General features: G+C 45.9%; 1 protein-coding gene and 1 long non-coding RNA gene across 7 annotated transcripts in view; one reads left to right on the top strand and one right to left on the bottom strand.

Moving 5' to 3' along the window:
* Positions 1-19,506, top strand: part of TBC1D14 (TBC1 domain family member 14) — a 114,012-nt gene that overhangs the window by 63,568 nt on the left and 30,938 nt on the right. Inside the window, exon 1 of one of the 6 annotated variants that reach the window (XM_026455651.2) lies at positions 12,940-13,122. The exons of the other annotated variants lie outside the window; for them this stretch is intronic. Within the exon in view, the coding sequence (XP_026311436.1) occupies positions 13,120-13,122 (3 nt within the window). The 5' untranslated portion in view covers positions 12,940-13,119. Of the gene's footprint in view, positions 1-12,939; positions 13,123-19,506 lie in introns of those variants that run through there. 6 annotated transcript variants of the gene reach the window in all.
* LOC111539117 lies at positions 11,728-12,866 on the bottom strand. The gene is made up of 3 exons (XR_002730586.2): positions 12,740-12,866; positions 12,264-12,482; positions 11,728-12,155 (listed from the first exon to the last, which is right to left on the bottom strand). It is a non-coding gene; the product is annotated as an uncharacterized LOC111539117 (long non-coding RNA).

A 19,506-nucleotide genomic window follows, 5' to 3' on the forward strand; every position in this document is an offset into this window, starting at 1 on the left:
GTGGGAACGATAGCTGCAGGAAGGATAGGCTTGTAGGTTTCAGTGTCCTGGATGAAACACTGTCATGTGAGCACCGATGAGGACATGGCCTGTTGTCTTTGTATAACCTGGAATGTCTTGGATGGCCTTCTGGAATTTCCTGTCAGCTCTTAGATTTTAAAGCAAGAATCCCAGAAGAGGGCAGATCCAGGATGGTGTTATTTTCTTTCCTGACCTCTGAGAAGTCTGGGGTACTCCGAAAGTCTCACAACATTGCAGATTGCAGCAAGGATAGGTCTTGATGGTCAGTGGAAGTAATTGGCTGCAGGCCTACAGGCAAATTCTAAAATAACAAGAAAACCCTTCACATTCATTATCCCTTATGCCTTTGCAAAATGGGTTTAAATAAGCTTACAGAAGTAAACAGGTCCCGGTCCCAGGTTGGACAGAATAAACACATTCCACCCTGTGTCACCCAATGAATGCAGATCTAAAACCTGAACAGAAAGCATAGAGCAGCTATTTGAGATTCTGGAAAGTAAAGAGTGACAGGTGAGTTGGGGAAGACCACCAGAATTTGAAGTAGCACTGAATTAGTACTGAGTTTACCGATTTTGTTTCCCCTTCCAATATTCCTCAGCCTGAACTCAGGCAGCCCCAAACCCAGGAATAGGTCTTAATGTGGATAGAGAGCACCAGGAGAAGCTCTGTACTTCTGGCGTGGCAAATGGGTCTCTAACACTTAGAATTCTGAAACCCTATTTTTAAGTTTTATTTTATTTATTTTTGAGTCAGAGTCTCACTCTGTCACCCAGGCTAGAGTGCAATGGCACAATCTTGGCTCACTGCAACCTCCGCCTCCTGGGTTCAAGTGATTCTGCTGCCTCAGCCTCCCGAGTAGCTGGGACTATAGGTGCATGCAACCAGTCCCAGCTCATTTTTGTATTTTTAGTAGAGATGGGGTTTCACCGTGTTGGTCAGGCTAGTCTCGAACTCCTGACCTCAGGTGATCCACCTGCCTTGGCCTCCCAGAGTGCTGGGATTACAGGCATGAGCTGCTGCACCCGGCCCTAGTTCTATTTTTTTCTCTATTCTCTTGCATCCCAGCCCTCAGACATTCTTATGACAGCAGCAGCTGGTGGGAGCCTGAAACTCCCAGGAAAGGGAAGCTGATTAGAAGAGTTTTGTTTCCAAGGGATAGAGTGGGAACCCCTGATGCTTTATTCTCTGTCTCCCCATTACCTGGCCCAGATGTGGATGCAGTTGTGGGAAGTGTGTGGCTAGAGAACCAGAAAAAGGGAGACCCAGGAAACTAGAAAGTACTGGGGGGAATGCAGAGAAGAAGAGCTCAGGAAGGTGACCCTTTAAGGTGGCTGATGAATTCCCAGACTCATGTTGTGGGTACACAGGTCTGACTCTTTTTTTTTTTTTTTTTTTGGAGACGGAGTCTCACTTTGCTGCCCAGGCTGGAGTGCAGTGGCCTGGTCTCAGCTCACTGCAAACTCCGCCTCCTGGGTTTGCGCCATTCTCCTGCCTCAGCCTCCCGAGTAGCTGGGACTACAGGCGCCCGCCACGTCGCCCGGCTAGTTTTTTTTTTGTATTTTTTAGTAGAGACAGGGTTTCACCGTGTTAGCCAGGATGGTCTCGATCTCCTGACCTCGTGATCCGCCCGTCTTGGCCTCCCAAAGTGCTGGGATTACAGGCTTGAGCCACCGCGCCCGGCCCCTCTAGCTTAGACCACTATGCAGTTCCCTAACTGGCCACTGGATGGTGCACATGCAGGATGGATCCAAAAAGTGCTTCAAAGGCTTTGCAAACAGCTGACTTTGGAACCACAACTCACAGAAGGCTGGCTGGAACTTGTGTGCAGAATCCAACTGGGTAAATTGCTTACTAAGATGAAAATGTCAACATTCTCCCAAGGATTGAGAGAAAATCCAGAGTTTCTTAACACAATATTCAAAATGTCTAGAATGCAGTTCAGAATTATTGGCTTAAGAAGAACTAGAATCATCTTAAAAAAAATTTCCTCTGAATCAGAGTAGGTTCAAGTAGGATCATCTTGTTTTTTTCTTGTTTGTCTTTTTTTTTTGAGACGGAGTCTCGCTCTGTCACTCAGGCTAGAGTGCAGTGGTGTGATCTCAGCTCACTGCAACCTCTGCCTCCCAGGTTCAAGCGATTCTCCTGCCTCAGCTTCCTAAGTAGCTAAGATTACAGGTGCCCGTCACCATGCCTGGCTAATTTTTTTGTATTTTTAGTAGAGACAGGGTTTCACCATGTTGGCCAGGCTGGTTTGGAATTCCTAACCTCAAGAGATCTGCCTGTCTCGGTCTCCCAAAGTGCTAGGATTACAGGCATGAGCCACCGCACCTGGCCTGTTTTTTGTTTTTGAGAAAGGGTCTTACTTTGACACCCGGGCTGGAGTGCAGTGGCATATCTCAGCTCACTGCAACATCTGCCTTCCGGGCTCAAGCGATCTTCCCATCTCAGCCTCGTGAGTAGCTGGGACTACAGGCACGTGCCGCCATACCTGGCTAATTTTTTATGTTTTTTGTAGAGACCAGGTTTTGCCATGTTGCCCAGGCTGGTCTTGAACTCCTGGATTCAAGTGATTTCCCAAAGTGCTGGGATTACGGGTGTGAGCCACCGCGCCTGGCCAGGATCATCTTTTGATAATCAAGACACCACTGCTGAGATAACACAGATGTTGGAATTATTCAATAGACTTTAAAGCAATCATTATAAAAATGCTCCAACAAGTAAGGGTGAACACTTTTGAGATGGGAAAACAGAAAGTATCAGTAAAAGAAAAGAAACTATAAAAAGAATTAAGTGGAAATTTTGTAACTGAAAAATACACTAACTGAAATAAACTAACCAGACAGGCTCAATAGCAGAATGGAGATGATAGAGGAAAGAGTGAGTGAATTTTAAGATCAATGGAAATTATCCAATCCAGGCTGGGCACGGTGGCTCACGCCTGTAATCCCAGAACTATGTGAGGCTGAGGCAGGTAGATCACCTGAGCTCAGGAATTTGAGACCAGTCTGGCCAACATGGCGAAACCCCATCTCTAGTAAAACTACAAGAGTTAGCCATTGTGGTGGCAGGTGACTGTAATCCCAGCTACTTGGGAGGCTGAGACAGGAGAATTGCTTGATCCCAGGAGCCAGAGATTGCAGTAAGCCGAGATCACACCACTGCACTCCATCCTGGGTGATAGAGCATTCTGTCTCAAAACAAAATGAAAAACAGAAATTATCCAGTCTGAATAGTACAGAGAAAAAATGAGTTAAAAAAGTGAACAGAGCCTTAGGAACATGTGGGGCAGTACTAAAAAGTGTAACATGGTCACTGGAGTGTCAGAAGGAGAGGAGAAACAGTACGATGCAGAAAATCATTGGAGTAAATGATGGCTGAATATCTCTCACATTTAGCAAAAGACAGAAACCTATAAATTCAGGAAATTCAGTGGCCACCAGACAAAATAAACCCTAAAAAGTAAGAAGTCCGTGCCCAGACACATCATAACCAAATTGCTGAAAATAAAGACAAAAAATCTTATAAGCAACCAGAGAAGAACAATGTCATACTTATTGGGAAATAACAATTTTGACTGAATTTCTCATCAGAAACCGTGGTGGCCAGAAAAAGTAAAGCAGTACTGTTAGAGCGCTAAAAAGAACTGTCAACCCAAATTCTGTATCCAGCAAAAATACCCTTCAGGAATGAAAGTGAAATAAAGATATTCTCAGGTGATAAAAAACTAGGAATTTGTTGCCAGCAGACTGGCTATAAAAAAAAATTGCTAAAAGAAGTTGTTCAGATAGAAGGGTCATTATAGGAGGAGGAGACTTGGAACATCAAGAAGGAAGGGGAACAGAAACAGTATCTGGATAAATACAGTAGACTGTTTTCTTTCTGTTTTAACTAAAAGCAAGTAGATGTTGCCTTTAAATATACAGTAACAATAACAATCTTACATGTGCTATAACATGATTGGAGTAGAAAGAGCAATAAACAATTTGCCGTATAATTATAATGCAAAGTTGATGAGTTAAAACACCATAAATATAAAGACATTCACAAAACCACAGTTGAATATACATAACTCTCATTTCCTGGGAAACACAATTTTAAATAAATAGTTGAGTTCCCCAGTGGACTATAAATCCTGGGGAGGAAATTAGGGCACATAGTAAATTACGAAAAGAATCTAGAAAATGAAATGATGTGTGCATGGGGTTCTTATTCCTATTGAGATTGATTTGGGGAACGTTTTCAAATCAATAGAGAGTATTTTCTTAATGCATTATTTAAAAATACGTTTGAAAGCAAAAATTATAACATCTGGGGTTTACAGTGTATGTAGATGTAATATGTAAGACAAGTGACATACAAAAGGGGACAGGGTGTGGTGATAAAGTTTCTGCATTCCACTTGAAGTAGTAAAATAGTGATTCTAAGTAGACTGTGAACAATTAATATGTATATTGTAATCCCTCGACCAACCACTAAACTATACAAAGAGATGGCAAGAAAACACAATGGAGAAATCAAATTGGAGTTCTAAAAAAAGTTCAGAAAACTTGAATCAAGACAGGAAAGAAGACATAGAGGAAGAAAAAAAGAGAAAACAAACGAGATGGTAGACCTAAATTCAAACATATCAACAATTGCATTAAATGTAAATGGTCTAAACACACCAGTTGTGTGTCTCAATACTCAATACTCAGTTCTGACAGATTGTCAGAATCGGGGGAAAAAATGGGCTGGGTGTGGTGGCTTGCACCTGTAATCCCAGCAATTTGGGAGGCCGAGGCAGACGATTACTTGAAGCCAGGAGTTCCAGACCAGCCTGGTCAGCATAGTGAGACCCTGTCTCTATTGAAAAAATTTAGCTGGGCATGGTGATGCACACCTGTAGTCCTAGCTGGTCAAGAGACTGAGGCAGGAGGATCACTTGAGTCCAGGAGTTTGAGGTTCCAGTGAACTGATTATACCGCTGCATGCTAGCCTGAGTGACAGAGTGAGACCCTATCTCAAAAAAACACAGAACCATAGACCCAACTATGTATATGTTGTCTGCAAGAAGCTCACTTCAAATATAAAATATGTAGGTTAAAATGAAAAGACAGAAAAAGATATACCATGAAAACACAAATCAAAATTAAGATAGGTCTATTAATATCAAAATTAAGATACATCTATTAATATTATAAAATGTAGACTTCAGAACAAAATTATCAGAGATAAAGTGGGACATTACCTAATGAAGACATAATGATTCTAAATGTATTTGCACTTCATAACAGAGCTGCAAAATACATGAAGCAAAATCTATCAGATCTGAAACAAATGGGCACGTCCACATTTATAATGGGAGTGTCAGCGGTCCTCACTAAACAGTAATTGATAGAACTGTAGACAGAATCAGCCAGGACATAGAAATGAACACCATCAACCAGCCTGATCTAATTCGCAATTTATACAACACAGCACCCTCCAGCAAGAGCAGAATACACAGTTTTTTCAAATGTACATGGAACATTCACCAAGACAGACCATATTCTGGGATATAAAAGAAGCTTAAAGCTTTCAAAAGGATTAAAATTATACAATATATGTTCTGACCAGAGTGATATTAGACTAGAAAGCAGTGACAGAAAAATAATTGTCTCCCCAAACTTGCACATTAAACAAGTAGCATACTTCTAAATTAATCATGGGCCCATGAGGGGGTCATAAGGAAAATCAGAAAATATTTTGAAGCAAACGAAAACACAACAGACCAAAATTTGTAGGTTGCAGTTCCTTAGGGCGAAATGTATAGCATGAAAATGCTCACATAGAAAAGAAAAAAGATCTCGGCCATGCGCGGTGGCTCAAGCCTGTAATCCCAGCACTTTGGGAGGCCGAGACGGGTGGATCACAAGGTCAGGAGATCGAGACCATCCTGGCTAACACGGTGAAACTCTGTCTCTACTAAAGAAATACAAAAAAAAAAAAAACAACAACAAAAAAACCTAGCCAGGTGAGGTGGTGGGCGCCTGTAGTCCCAGCTACTTGGGAGGCTGCGGCAGGAGAATGGCGTAAACACGGGAGGCGGAGCTTACAGTGAGCTGAGATGAGGCCACTGCACTCCAGCCCCCCGGGCGACAGAGCGAGACTCCGTCTCAAAAAAAAAAAAGAAAAGAAAAGAAAAAAGGTCTCAGATCAGTAATCAAAGTTTCTACTTTAAGAAAGTAATAAACAGAGCAAATAAACCCAAAGCAAGCAAAAGGAAGCAAATAATAAATGTGAGAAGAGATATCCATACAATTAAAAACAGAAAAATGATAGTCAAACCGAAGGCTGGTGCTTTGAAATGATCAACAAAATTGATTAAACTCTAGCAAAACTGACACAAAGAGAATAAAATTAGCAAAAGGAATGAAAAAAGGGGATACCATTACAGACTCCACAAAAATAAGACAATAGAATGTTATAAATAACTTGTCTTTTTTTTTTTTTTTTTTTTTTAAAGACTCTTCTGTTGCTCAGGCTGGAGTGCAGTGGTGCGATCTCAGCTCACTGCAACCGTGCCTCCTGGGTTCAGGTGCTTCTCGTGCCTCAGCCACCGGAGGAGCTGGGATTCCAGGCATCTGCCACCACGCCCAGCTAATTTTTGTATTTTTAGTAGAGACAGGGTTTTGCCATGTTGGCCAGGCTGGTCTAGAATTCCTGGCCTCAAGTGATCCACCCGCCTCAGCTTCCTAAAGTGCTGGGATTACAGGTATGAGGTACTGCACCAGCCACATAAATTTGATAATTTAGATGAAACGGTCCATTTTCTTGAAAATTGCAAATCACCAAAATTCATCCAAGATGAAATAGATAACCTGAATCATCCTGGAATTTATTAAAGAAGGACCAGATGGTTTCACTGATGAATCTTACTGAACATTTAAAGAAAACACCAATTTCAAAAGAAGAGGGAGTACTTCCTAACTCATTTTAAAGGCCAGTACTACCCTGATATCAAAACCAGATGAATACAGTACCAAAAAAGCTACAGGCAAATATCCCTTATGAAGACACACCAAAAAATTCTCAACACAGTATTAACAAATTGAATCCCATAATGCATTAAAAAGTTATAACCATGACAAAGTGACATTTAGCCCAGGAACACAGAGCTGGGTCAGCGTTTGAAAATCGATCAGTGCAAGCTACGATACTACCAATTTAAAGAAAACCACATGATCCTATCAGTTGGTGCAGAAAAAGCATTTGATAGAATTCAGTGTCCATTCCTCATAAAAACTCTCAGCAAAGAAGAAATGGAAGAGAACTTCCCCCACCTGAGAAAGAGCATCTACAGGAAACAGCTATAGCTAACATGCTTAATGGAGAAAGACTGAAGGCCTTCCTTTAACACTGAAAACAAGACAAGGATGTCCATTCTTACTATTCCTGTTCAACATCGTATCGGAAGTTCTAGCTGGTACCTTGCTCGTGGGAATGCACAATGGTACAGCCATTCTGGAAAACCAGTTGGGAGGTTTCTTAGAGGTAAAACATATACTTACAATTAGCCCAGCAATCCCACTCTTAGGTATTTGCCATCGAGAAATGAAAACTTACGTTTGCACAAAAATCTGTACGTGTTTATAGCAGCTCTTTTCATAATCTTCAAGAAATGGAAACAACCCAAATGCCTTTCAATGAATGGATGAATGGTGGTACGTCCCATACAATGAAATATGACTCAGTAATAAACACACCTAACACCTCGGGTGACCTTGAGCATTATCTGAAGGTAGAAAGTCAGTCTCGAAAGCTTGCATGCTGTGATTTCATTTGTATCACGTACTTGAAAAGACAAAGTTGTAGTGATGGAGAACAGATTCACAGTGCCACAGGTAGGGTGTAACTACCGAGGGCTGACACAAAGGAGGTTTTGGGAGTGATAGAACTGTTTTATTTCTTGATTGTCATAATAGTGGCTAAAGGCAACATTTTAGAAGTCATAGGACTACCTACACCAAAAAGCTAACTGTATGTTTATTCAAAAAGTAAACTAACATGAGTTAATGAATCATTTAGGGTTCTTTTGACCCAGCATTTTCACTTCTGGTAATTTCTCCTACAGATGAATTCGCATATGAGTGAAATGACAGTTGTATAAGGGTATTGATTGCAGCACAAGTGACTGGAAGCTATCTAAATGTTTGGCAGGGAATTGGTGAAATCCTACATGAAATACTGCACCGACCTCACAAAGAAGATGGGTCACCATTTGTATGGTGTGCTCTATGTGGATAAAGATACACACACATCCTTGTAAATGCAGAGACCGTATTTGGAAGGATACTTAAAAAATAGCTAATAGTGGAATTTCTTTGGCGAGGAGACAAACTGGGTATGTGGGAGATAGGAGGGAGACTTGATTCCCACTGGATACACTTTTGTACCTTTTGTATTTCGTTCTATGTACGTCTACTGAAAATAATTTTTTTTTTTGAGATGGAGTCTTGTTCTGTTGCCCAGACTGGAGTGCAGTGGCATGATCTTGGCTCACTGCAACCTCCGCCTCCTGGGTTCGAGCGATTTCTGGCTAATTTTTGTATTTTTAGTGGAGACGGGGTTTCATCATGTTGGCCAGGCTGGTCTTGAACTCCTGACCTCAAGTGATCCACCCACCTCAGCTTCCCAGAGTGCTGGGATTACAGGCATGAGCCACCGCGCCCGGCCTTTAAAATAATTTAAGTGTGTAGAATGACAAAAAAATTGTTGAGGAAATGATGAAACCAGAGGTCAGTGGATGCCCCAAGACACAACTCACAGAATCTCATGTAACTCCTAGAGGAGTGCTACAAATTTTACACTGAGCTTTCCAGTGGCCAGAGCAAAGAGGGAAACATTATACAGCTGGTGACCCAGAGTTGAAAGCTGAACCTACTCTGGAAGTTTTGGCTTGTCAAGGTGGTAGATACCATGTTTGTATGGTACTGGGATCTTTTGGTGGAGAACAGGTCTGTCAGGAGATTATCTCATAAAATGTCTAATCCTCATTCATCCCCATTAATGTTGGGGTTTAGAGAAGCAGCAGGTTCTTCCACATGATGCCAAAAGCGAGAAAGAAGGAAGCGATCTTAAGTTTCTACAGGGGAAATGGCAGCATGGTTGTTTAATCTGCACTTTACTTTTTAGTCTTCTGTTATCCTGGTAACAGTTTATTTATTCTGAGAAGTGTAAATTCTTTATCCCCAGTGCCTTTTAACAATAAAGACTGAAATTCCTATGTAATGCTTAGTGCTTCCTAAGGTTTGCTTATTTTTCCTAATGTGGAAGTGGTAAGTTTCCCTGTTAGTTGGAGAGGATAGTGTTCAAAGCACCCTTTCTTTGGTGCAAACACTCTTGTTTTCAGATCTTGTGTTTAGCCGTATGGGTGCGTCTCCCCAGAAAGAATAGGAATTCGGGAACAGGAAACACATTTGTTCTTTCACAGCTCTTCACTGGAGCCTTTCACAGTACTGGGGTGAGAGGGGTCTCGGGCCTATGAACGTGGGGTTGAGGCGGGCGGATCACGAGGGCAGGAGATCGAGACCATCCTGGCTAACACGGTGAAACCCCGTCTCTACTTAAAAATACAAAAAAAAAAAAAAAAAATTAGCCGGGCGTGGTGGCGGGCGCCTGTAATCCCAGCTACTCAGGAGGCTGAGGCAGGAGAATGGCGTGAACCTGGGAAGTGGAACTTGCAGTGAGCTGAGATCAGGCCACTGCACTCCAGCCTGGGCGACAGAGCAAGACTCCGTCTCAAAAAAAAAAAAAAAAGAGGTCGGAGTGTGCACCTTGGTTCTGTCATTTACACTCAGTCTTGTGGACTTAAGCCCGCGGCTTTGCCTCTCTGAGCCTCAGTATCCTCTGCAGAGGCAGTGCTCACATTGCCTGTGCTCGTGAGGGTGAAGTACGATGGACTGTGGGATCATGGAGCAGTGGCTGGCATCTTGGCATCCCGCAGGAGCTCCGGAAGCGTGGGGTTGTGGAGCAGTGGCTGGCATCCCGTGGGAGCTCCAGAAGCGTGAGGTCATGGAGTAGCGGCTGGCATCCCACGGGAGCTCCGGAAATGTGGGGTCGTGGAGCAGTGGCTGGCATCGTGCATCCCATGGGAGCTCCGGCACAGTCAGGACCCCTCATTGTGGTCTCCTGCCATGGCTAGACCTTCAGTCTTGTGTGCATAGAAAAAAGCCAGCCACAGACCCAAAAACAACCTTGCTGCAGGAATAATTCAGTGTGGTTGGAAATTGCAGTTGGTGAAATCGATTTTTGATGCCATCTGAATTAGCTTAGAAATTATTTTTGAAAACTTTAAATACAATTTATGAAAAAACACTTGTCAAATATTCAAATGATAGATGCAAGATGGGAAAATCCTTTTCCCTGAGACTTCACAGCCCCTGTCACAGGAGTCTCTGATGGTTTCATGTCCACCCTCCCAGGCCTTTCTTTGAGACAAATTATGTATGTGTAAATTTCATCCACACAAATACATTTACATGATGTAATTGCAGACTGAGTTCTTTGAGCACCTTCTCTCTGATATGTACGGGGTGCTTAGGAAGCTTGTTAAACACATAACTTGAAGCTGTAGCAGCCTGTGATTGTAAGGAGGGGACTGTCTGTGTTGTAAGTCTGGTTTCTGGCTGACCTTGGACTCAGCAGTGGTGTCTGCAGGCAGGCGGGTGGCCCGTTGTGTACTATTGTGGACACTGAAGAGATGGTGCAGCTTAACTGATGCCGCTTCCCAGAAAGACCAAGAGAGATGCCCCTGGGAGCTTTCGAATGCTTTTGCCCTCGCCTGGGCAATGTAATGTGTTAATGTGCCCCACTTAGATGGAGCAGCTGTTGACATTTTGCCATATTTACTTTATTGTGCCTCTGTTTTTAAAAAATTGAACCATTTGCAGTATTAGGATATCTTACTGCTAAATACTTCAGCACACAGCTCTTAAGAGTAAAGACATTCTCCTACATAGCCATGACTGTTACCACACCCAGGAGAATGATGGGGAATTCCATAGTAGCATCTGATACCCCAGAGCGTGTTCTCATTTCCTCAGTTGTATCAAGCTGTTTTTGAACCAGGATTCAGTCAGGTTTGTGTATTGCCTTAGTTATATGTCCCTTTATTCTCTTCATATAAAACACTCCTTTTTCTCATGACTTTCACCTTTTTAAAAATTAAAATGATCATAGGTCAAAGATTTATGTAATGCCTTGAGACCAGTAAGATGGTAAAATTTATGCCAAAAGCATTTGAGGAATTAGGGGTGTGCGTGTGTTTATAAACACATATATGCATAAAACCCAAAAAGAACTAGAGTAAGATGGCTAGGTTAGATTTCAACGAACAAACTGCTGACAATAAAACATAAATCTTTGGGGTTATCTTTTCTTTTGGACATTATCTACAAGTTAATATGTAACTTCACAGTATCTGGGCTTGAATGGAGTAATAAATAGCACAGGGTCAGTGTCCTAGAGAATTAAATAATCTTTAGGCCGCCATGCTAAAAAGGGCCCAGGAATTAATTGAAAGGATAACCCTTACTCCTGCTTTTGCCTTATTTTCAAATTCTGGTAATTGTCTTAAGGCATTCCCTAATCTTTCCAGCCAGAATCAGCCTCTTTGCCTTTTATCGTCCTATTCCTTTTTAAAAATGGCTCGAGGCATAAATAATACACCATGAGATCCACTCATTGTAAGTGTTCCACGATTTTAATAAATGTATACAGTTATGCAACTATCATTGCAATCTAGTTTTAAAATATGTTCAGCATCCAAAGTTTTATTTTTCATCACCCAAAAAAGTTCCTTCGTGCCTGTTTGCAGTTGATCCCATTCTCACCCCCAGGCATACATGACTTTGCTTTCTCTCTAGAGATTTACCTTTTTAAGAAGTGTCACATAAATGGAATCATGGGATTTTCTTGTCTGGCATCTTTCATCTGGCCCAGCGTTTTTGAAGTACATCCACGTAGGCCCATGTCTCAGCAGTTTCTTTCTTTTCATGGCCATTTCCCTGCTGCTCATGCCCCCGCGGTTGGTGGACATTCTGGTTGGTGTGAACAATGCTGTTGTGAATGTTTGCACGCAAATCTCTCTGGTCGTATTTCTCTTGGGTGGGTTCCTGGGGAGTATGGTAGGTGGATGTTGAATTATAGAAGCTGCACCATTTTACACTCCTACCAAGGATTTAGGAGAATTCCAGCTTCTCTACGTCTTTGCTATCACTTACCATTGCCCTTTTGATTTTATCCCGGCGGTTGTCACAGGCTTCCTCTGATGGAGACGTGTCTGCCGGCGATTTGGTAGTTCTGAATCCCAGGAGATCTGCTGGGGGAGCCTTGGGCGAGGCCCTGTCACGGGAGAGCCTCGTGGTGCCGCAGACCGGCTTGTTCAGCCCTGGGACGTGGGGCCCGCGGCTGACCAGAAGTAACTTTGACCGACGTAGCCCCTACGGTGTACGGCAAAGTTTAAAGACTGTTTTTAAAAACCGGAGGTTTCCCCGACAGCGTACGGCGCCATCTGAAGGGCGCTGTCCCGCCAGCTTCCGTCCCCCTCCGGCAGCCCCGGGGCGCCGGGTCGGCTTCTCTAAGTGTTTTGTGTGCTCCCTGACGTTTTAAACTCATCTGTTACGACTTTGTGAAAAACCGTAGGAGCCACGGTAGCCTGTAAAAACTGCTCACAGTCACCCCGCCACCCAGAGCTCACCAGTGCTAATATTTTTATGTAATTTCTTTTGGCAACACGTTTCTCAGCTCTCGGGTGATCTTTAAGGCAGAAGCTCGCTCTCCACCTGTCGGCGCGCGTGTTTCCCGGTGCTCACGGCAGGTGGGGCCATACCCTGGGGACGCCCCAGTCCCGCCCCCGTGGGAGGTTCCAGTCAGGCCTGACGCGCCGAGCCGGCAGCAAGGATCGCCTCGCTGCGTCTGCGCGCGATTGAGCCGCCTGCCGCCCCGCCCCGCCCCGCCAGTCTGAGGAGCCGCCGCGTCCGCCGGCCCGCCAGCGGTCCGGGAGGGAGGGAGGGAGGCCGGCCCTCCGCTCGCTGGGCATGGAGCCTCCGGCCGCGCGCCTCTAAGGCCCCGGCGTTCATGGTGAGTCGGGGTGCGGGCCGGTGCCTCCGCCTGCGCCCAGGCCTGCCCGGTCCCGGGGGCCTGTCCTGTCCGGGGCCTGCCAGCCCTGCGGCCCCGGGCAGGTGGAGTGTGCGAGTGTGCATGTGTGCGGTTGTGCGGGTGTGCGAGCATCACGTGCATCTGTCCTCAGCAGCCCGAAGCTTGCTGTGCACACTGCTGATGCGCTCTCCTCCCTGGCACTCTTTGTGTCTGTGCTTCCACATATTTTCTTCTTGGGTTCACGTTTACTGGGACGACGAGAGCGCGAGCGAGCACGTCCTTTGAGTCCTCCTTACCCTGTTTTCAGAGCCGGGCCAGGCCCTGCAGCCCCCTTAGAGGCCAAAAGGGCCTCGCCTGCGATCCGATGAGCCTTTGTGTGGAGATGAGACTGCGCTCCGAGCTCTGGAGCCCAATGAGGTGGTCAGGTTGCAACAGCAACCAGGCGTGTTAAAACCTAGTTCCTTTGAATATGTTTCATTCACCAGTCCGCATATTAACTTTTGTGTTCTCGATGCTCTGGGAGGAATATGACTATGAGAAAAGGACTCCTGAGAGTGCTTTCCAGAATGCCAACGTTCCCAGTAACATAGAGGACGCTTTCCAGGAGGGGACTGCAGCTGGTTACAGAATCCTGGCCAGAGGAACCACTCAGGTGTTCTCAGCGATTTTACTTACCATGAGGTCAGGCTTCAGGGGGTTACCCGGGGCTACCTTTTGGAAGATGGGACCTTTGTAAGACCTATGCAGGCCATTATTCCCCCTCAAAATGGCAAAATGGAGCCCCTCCCAGATTCTAAATTGGGCTCCCCCCTCCCAGACAGTTGCTTTTACAAATGGCCAAGTGTGAGACCAGCCCGTGTTGTGGACCCTTTCAGTCTCGTGTCCTTTTCCACAAGCAGCCCTCTTAGAGTGGAATGTTTTGAAGAGTAATTTCATAGTATATAGTGACACTCATACTCCTGTCATTTCTGGGCACCTGCTTTGGCTCTGCACCTTATGCTCGTTCTCATTTAATCTTCAGTTGTAACAGATGAGGAAACAGGCTTGGGGATGGAGGAGGAGCTCAAGGTCACGCTGCTGGTGGTGCTGGCTCAGACCAGGCCTGCTGCTGTCCCCCAGTGCTTCCCCAGGTCCTCAGCCTCTGCAGATGTGGGCGGCCGCGCTGTCACAGCATTAGTTCAAGTCTTTTGATAGGTACCACTCGGATGGCCGGCCTTCCTACCTTGGCAGCTTTATTCCAGGTGCACTGCCAAATCCTCAGGTTATTTTCACGGGTTAATCTTGATACTGCAGACAGTGGAGTAGGAGATTTAAGCACAGGATTTGACTGATGACCCTTTCTTTTTCTAGCTAAAATAGATTTCCAGGGAGCCAGAGGCCACCTTCCTGGAAGTCAGGGAGCTTCTACTAGCAGGTTATTGACATCATTGGCTGTATTTTGTAATGTTCCTCCAGTTCATAAGTAGCATTATTGATGACCCTTCTTGTCTTTCTACCAGGAATACTTTCTTTTTTCTTCTTCTTCTTTTTTTTTTTTTTGAGACAGGGTCTTGCCCTGTGGCCCTGGTGTGGTCATGGCTTACTGCAACCTTGAACTCATGGGTTCAAGTGATCCTTGTCTCAGCCTCTTGAGTAGTTGGGACCACAGGCACAGCACCTCTGTGGCAGGCTCAGGAATACTTTGTCATTGTTTGAGAATCATGATCCTTTCTTTTCCCTCTTAAGACAAACGTGCTTTGAAGCAGGCTTTCCCGTTCTTCTTTTTAAACTAACGTTAAACCTAATTTAGGAGTCTCGTGCCCTTCTTGTCTTTAGCACTGGGCAGATCACACGTGGAATGTAGACCCTGCCCCAGGATGCATCCGAGGGGCTCCCCATACCTCACAGTCTCTCATCTGGCTCTCCCCTTTCTCCTGGGGCTTGTCCCAACACCTCTGGGTAGCGTGTTTCTGGAGCAAAACAACTTTGACTCTGCACCATTCCTGGTTGAAATCCTGGTGCTAACATGAAGAAGCCTGCTTTTGGGCGTCTTCTGGCCACTGCTTCTCACATCAGAGTGCCTGTTCCTCTCGGCCTCTAGCCCACATCTTACTTGTCTGTCCACTCTAGTGGCCCCGTTGTGGAAGCTTCCCGTGTCCCCCTGGCCTCAGGCATCCTGCCCTTCCTCCCACAGTGTGTGGCTCACCCCTCCTGGTATGCCTCACAGTCTCACCTGTGTGGGAGCCTTTGCCTGCATCGTATTGCCCCTGTGGAGTGAGCCCTGCTGGGTTGGAGGTTGAGGGCCTCCTAAAGTGCCAGGCCCGCTTGGTCCCTTCACAGATTAGCTTCCTCTTTTCCACATGGCCCCTTCCCTCTTGTCCTGCTTGCTGAGTCTCTTGCACATGGCCTCTGCATGGCACTGGGGCTCTGCTCAGGCACCCTGCCTCCGTGCTTTTTTTCTTCAACCTTAGCTGGGTTATCAGACCACACCCCACAAGTTGGCTGCTAGTGAGGTGCGCCTGCCATGTTGGTATGGTCTCGTCTTTCCCAGCATGGTTCCTTATAAGCTACCCAGAGCAGGGACTTTGAGCAACTGTGTTTCTAAACTGGCGGCCTGCAAACTTTTTTGAAATTGTCCCCAGTTAGACACTTTAAATTGAGACTCATTGTGCTGACATAACTAGGTGTAAAGCTGAAGCAAACTGTCTTTAGGTACCATGGTTTTTATTGTTTTATTTTTTTTTTAAATGCTGTTATGACCAATCAAACTGATCTGCTGATAGAACTTTGAAGAACCTTATTCTAAATTACTTCTGGGGGCTGGGTGCGGTGGCTCACACCTGTAATCCCAGCACTTTGGGAGGCTGAGGTGGGTGGATCCCTTGAGATCAGGAGTACAAGACCAGCCTGGCCAACATGGTGACACCCCGTCTCTACTAAAAATACAAAAATTAGCTGGCCCTGGTGGTGCACGCCTGTAATCCCAGCTACTCAGGGGGCTGAGGCAGGACAATCACTTGAACCCGGGAGGCAGAGGTTGCAGTAAGCCAAGGTTGCGCCACTGCACTTCAGCCTGGGTGACAGAATGAGACTCCTCAAAAATAAATAAATAAATAAATTCCCTCTAGGGTTGTCCAGGGTGGCAGCTGTCACTTAATTGGGCAGTTTATTTTACCCGTTAGGCTGCAGGGCTTCTGACGAGCGTAGGAAGACGGGCATTATTACTTGGTTTAAACCAAGAGACTTCAAAACTTGGTCCCATGCGGAGACGGAGCTTGGGAATGATAAGTTGGACCGAGGTGGACCACACCAGTACTTGCCTGGCACCCAGAAAGGGCTTGGCACTTGAGGGAGTGAGTGGCGAGCCATTTTACATGTGTTCTCTCATTTGACCACCACAGTGGTCTGTACAGTTGCTGCTGTTTTATAGCCGAGAACAGGCTGAGAGACAAGACGACTCACCCAAGCCAGTACCTAGAACTCTGGTTTTATTTCTAGAGCCTTAGCCCTTGCTAGCCTGACCCTAGGGGCTGATAATCCACAACTGAGTGTTCTTTCTCCAGGTGCTGTTTCTTCCCCTCCGGGATCCTGGGAGTGAACAGTCCTCTTTCTTGTTTCTAAAGTTGATTTGTCTGGTCTGGACAGTGAGCTTACTGTTGTCACTTCCAGGTTGCCCTGGGAGAACCGGGTCTAGAGCAGGACCTGTCACCATTTCCAACGCCGTTTCTCTTCTAAAAGGCTGCCTGACGTTTTGGAAAGGGCTTTGCCTGGGATTTCAAGTATGAGCAGGCCAGGCCCCCTCTATCACTTTGTTATTTTAATCACATCTTGGTCTGTGATTAAAACGTAAGCATCTGACCCTATATCTTTGCTAATCTGTGCACTTAGTTCAGTATTTGAGGTTTCGGTCATGGTTGTGAAAACTACTGAGATTGAATCTGAATGACGGATTATTTCTGATGCATGCCTACGAGAGGCTTGTGTGAATTCTGTGATGAGGAATGTGGCTGCGGAACCCCAGCGCGTGGCCTGTGACCCAGCTTCCTCGCTTGCCCGCCGGGCGAGTCATGGACACCTCTGGGTCCCCTCGTCCCTTTGGTGCACAGGGAGTGCTGGAGAAACGGCAGCCTTTGTTGGTCTGTGGCACTTGCTTTTTCTTCTCCTCAGACCTGAAACCACTGGAAAAGGCAGAAAACCGTGCCTGCCTCAGGTACTGCATCCCTGCTTTTTTTTCTTGAACCTTTGTTGGGCCATCTGACCACAGCCACAGCTTTGCGCTGGTGAGGTACAGCGTGTCCTTGTGCAGTACTTGTTGGCTTGGTCTGGGGTGGGGTAGCCCCTTTAGGGGGCTGGTGTGGAGGGAGATGGAGTTAGCCCAGCGTGGTTTGGGGGTGGGGTAGCCCCTTCGGGGGGCTGGTGTGGAGGGAGATGGAGTTAGCCCAGCGTGGTCTGGGGGTGGGGTAGCCCCTTTAGGGGGCTGGCGTGGAGGGAGATGGAGTTAAACCAGCGTGCGCGTGTAAAGCACTCGGAAGTGCTGGGCTTGTTAGCGTCAGCCGCTGCCGCTGTTTGTTGCTGTTGGTAATAGTAAGAAGCTCTGACTGAAGCGATCTGACGTTTCTGGTCATGACTCAAGGCTTTTACTTCCTTTTACTCCTACTTTTTGTATCCGTGCTGTTGGCAACTTGGCAGGGCTCCTGGATTGTTCTTTGGCACTAGAGCGTGGTTTTCTGCCTTTTCCGTGGTTTCAGGTCTGAGGGGAGAGAAAGCTAGTGGCGCAGAGTAACAAGGGCTGCCCTTCTTCAGCAGTCCCTGTGCACTAGAGGCTGTGACGTCGCCTCATTCCTTCCAGCTGCCCTCATGGGGTGGGGCAGGTGGGGCTTCCCATCTTGCAGATGTGGAAAGAAGGCTTGGGGATTTGAAGTGAGTACCTTGCCCGAGGTCATAGCTGGTGGTTGGTGGATCTGAATTTGCTTCCAGAGCTGTTTGGCTGCAGAGGCCACACCTAAGCTGTGTAGGACTCAGGCTTTCCCCTCTAAAACTGCACACTTGTGGGTTTGAGTGTATTCACAGATGATGTTGGGCCTGCTCAAGGCGGCAGACTGGGAGGAGTCCTGCAGGCCCAGCCTTGCTGGCTGTATGCTTCAGGCAAGTCACTTCACTTTGAACCTCAGTTACGCTGTCTGTAAAATGGGTGACACTTACCAAGCAGATTGCTCTGAAGACAAAATGAGTCCACACGCACAGAGCACACAGAAGCCGACTGAAATGGGCATCCACATCCTGCCACGGCTGATTTTGGGCCCAACATCTCTGGCCTTGGTATACAGTTCACCAGACCAGGCTTAGCAGATAAGTAGCACCTCATGGGGTATGTGTTACTAATTCTTGTTAAAATGCAGCATGCCTCAGAATCTTAACACACAGCTTTTGGCTGATTTCCTATGAAATTGGTGACTTTGACATTCAGGTGCTAGACTTGAAGCTTCATGAGGGCCAGCGCCGTGTTAGGTCATGGCTGTGTACCCCGTACAATGTAGACGCTCAGATGCTTGAATCCAGCAAGGAATGAGTCCGTCATTTCAGTTTCTGGTAAGTGGAAGTAATTTTAGAATTGTAATGAAACCATGTTAAGCCACAGTAGACAGTGTTAAGACATGTGACCATGTACATCCAGGTATACAGAGACCGTCCCTCCCAACTGCTGCTTGGTGCACATCCTTCTCATAGCCTGTGTATTTTGAGGAAATAATCTATTTCTTTCTACTTTTTAGAGGCCTTTCTGGCTAAGAGAATAATTGCTTGCCGCATAATTTCACCGGTAACACCCCTCTTGACAGCTAGTGTGCCTGAAATTCATTTAGCAATTTCTTACTACCTCATGACAAACATGAAATCTTAGGTTAATGCTACCTTTCTTTGTCCTGTCTTCTCAATGAGATTATCTTCCCTTCAGGGGCAGTCCTGAGAGCCTTGTCTGTAATATCTTGTTAGTTTTCTGTAATCATCTTAAATGATTGTGGTTTTGATTTTGCACAGAGCGAAGTACCCACACGTTATTTCGGAAGCACCAACTTGTTCGGCTCTCCTGAGTTCTTCTGGCTGGGCGTTTGGAATGTGGGTCACCAGGTGTGACTGAGCTCTTGTGGTTGCAGTGCGTGGGTGAACCGGTGACCCAGTGGTGTGGAGGCTGCTCTTAGATTTCCAGGGCATGGCAAAACTATTTAAAATAACAATTTGCAGTGGTGGCTTCCCAGTGGCCATGATAATAATCAGTTAAAATGTACAGTGTCCAGAAGACAGAAAACATGCCTCTTACCCAGGAGACAGGAGACCTGAGGCAGCGTTTGATGATGAGATCCTTTATTATTTCCCCACCAGCGAGGGAAG

The sequence above is a fragment of the Piliocolobus tephrosceles genome, chromosome 3, assembly GCF_002776525.5.
Source record: "Piliocolobus tephrosceles isolate RC106 chromosome 3, ASM277652v3, whole genome shotgun sequence".
In the NCBI taxonomy this organism is placed as follows: domain Eukaryota; kingdom Metazoa; phylum Chordata; class Mammalia; order Primates; family Cercopithecidae; genus Piliocolobus; species Piliocolobus tephrosceles.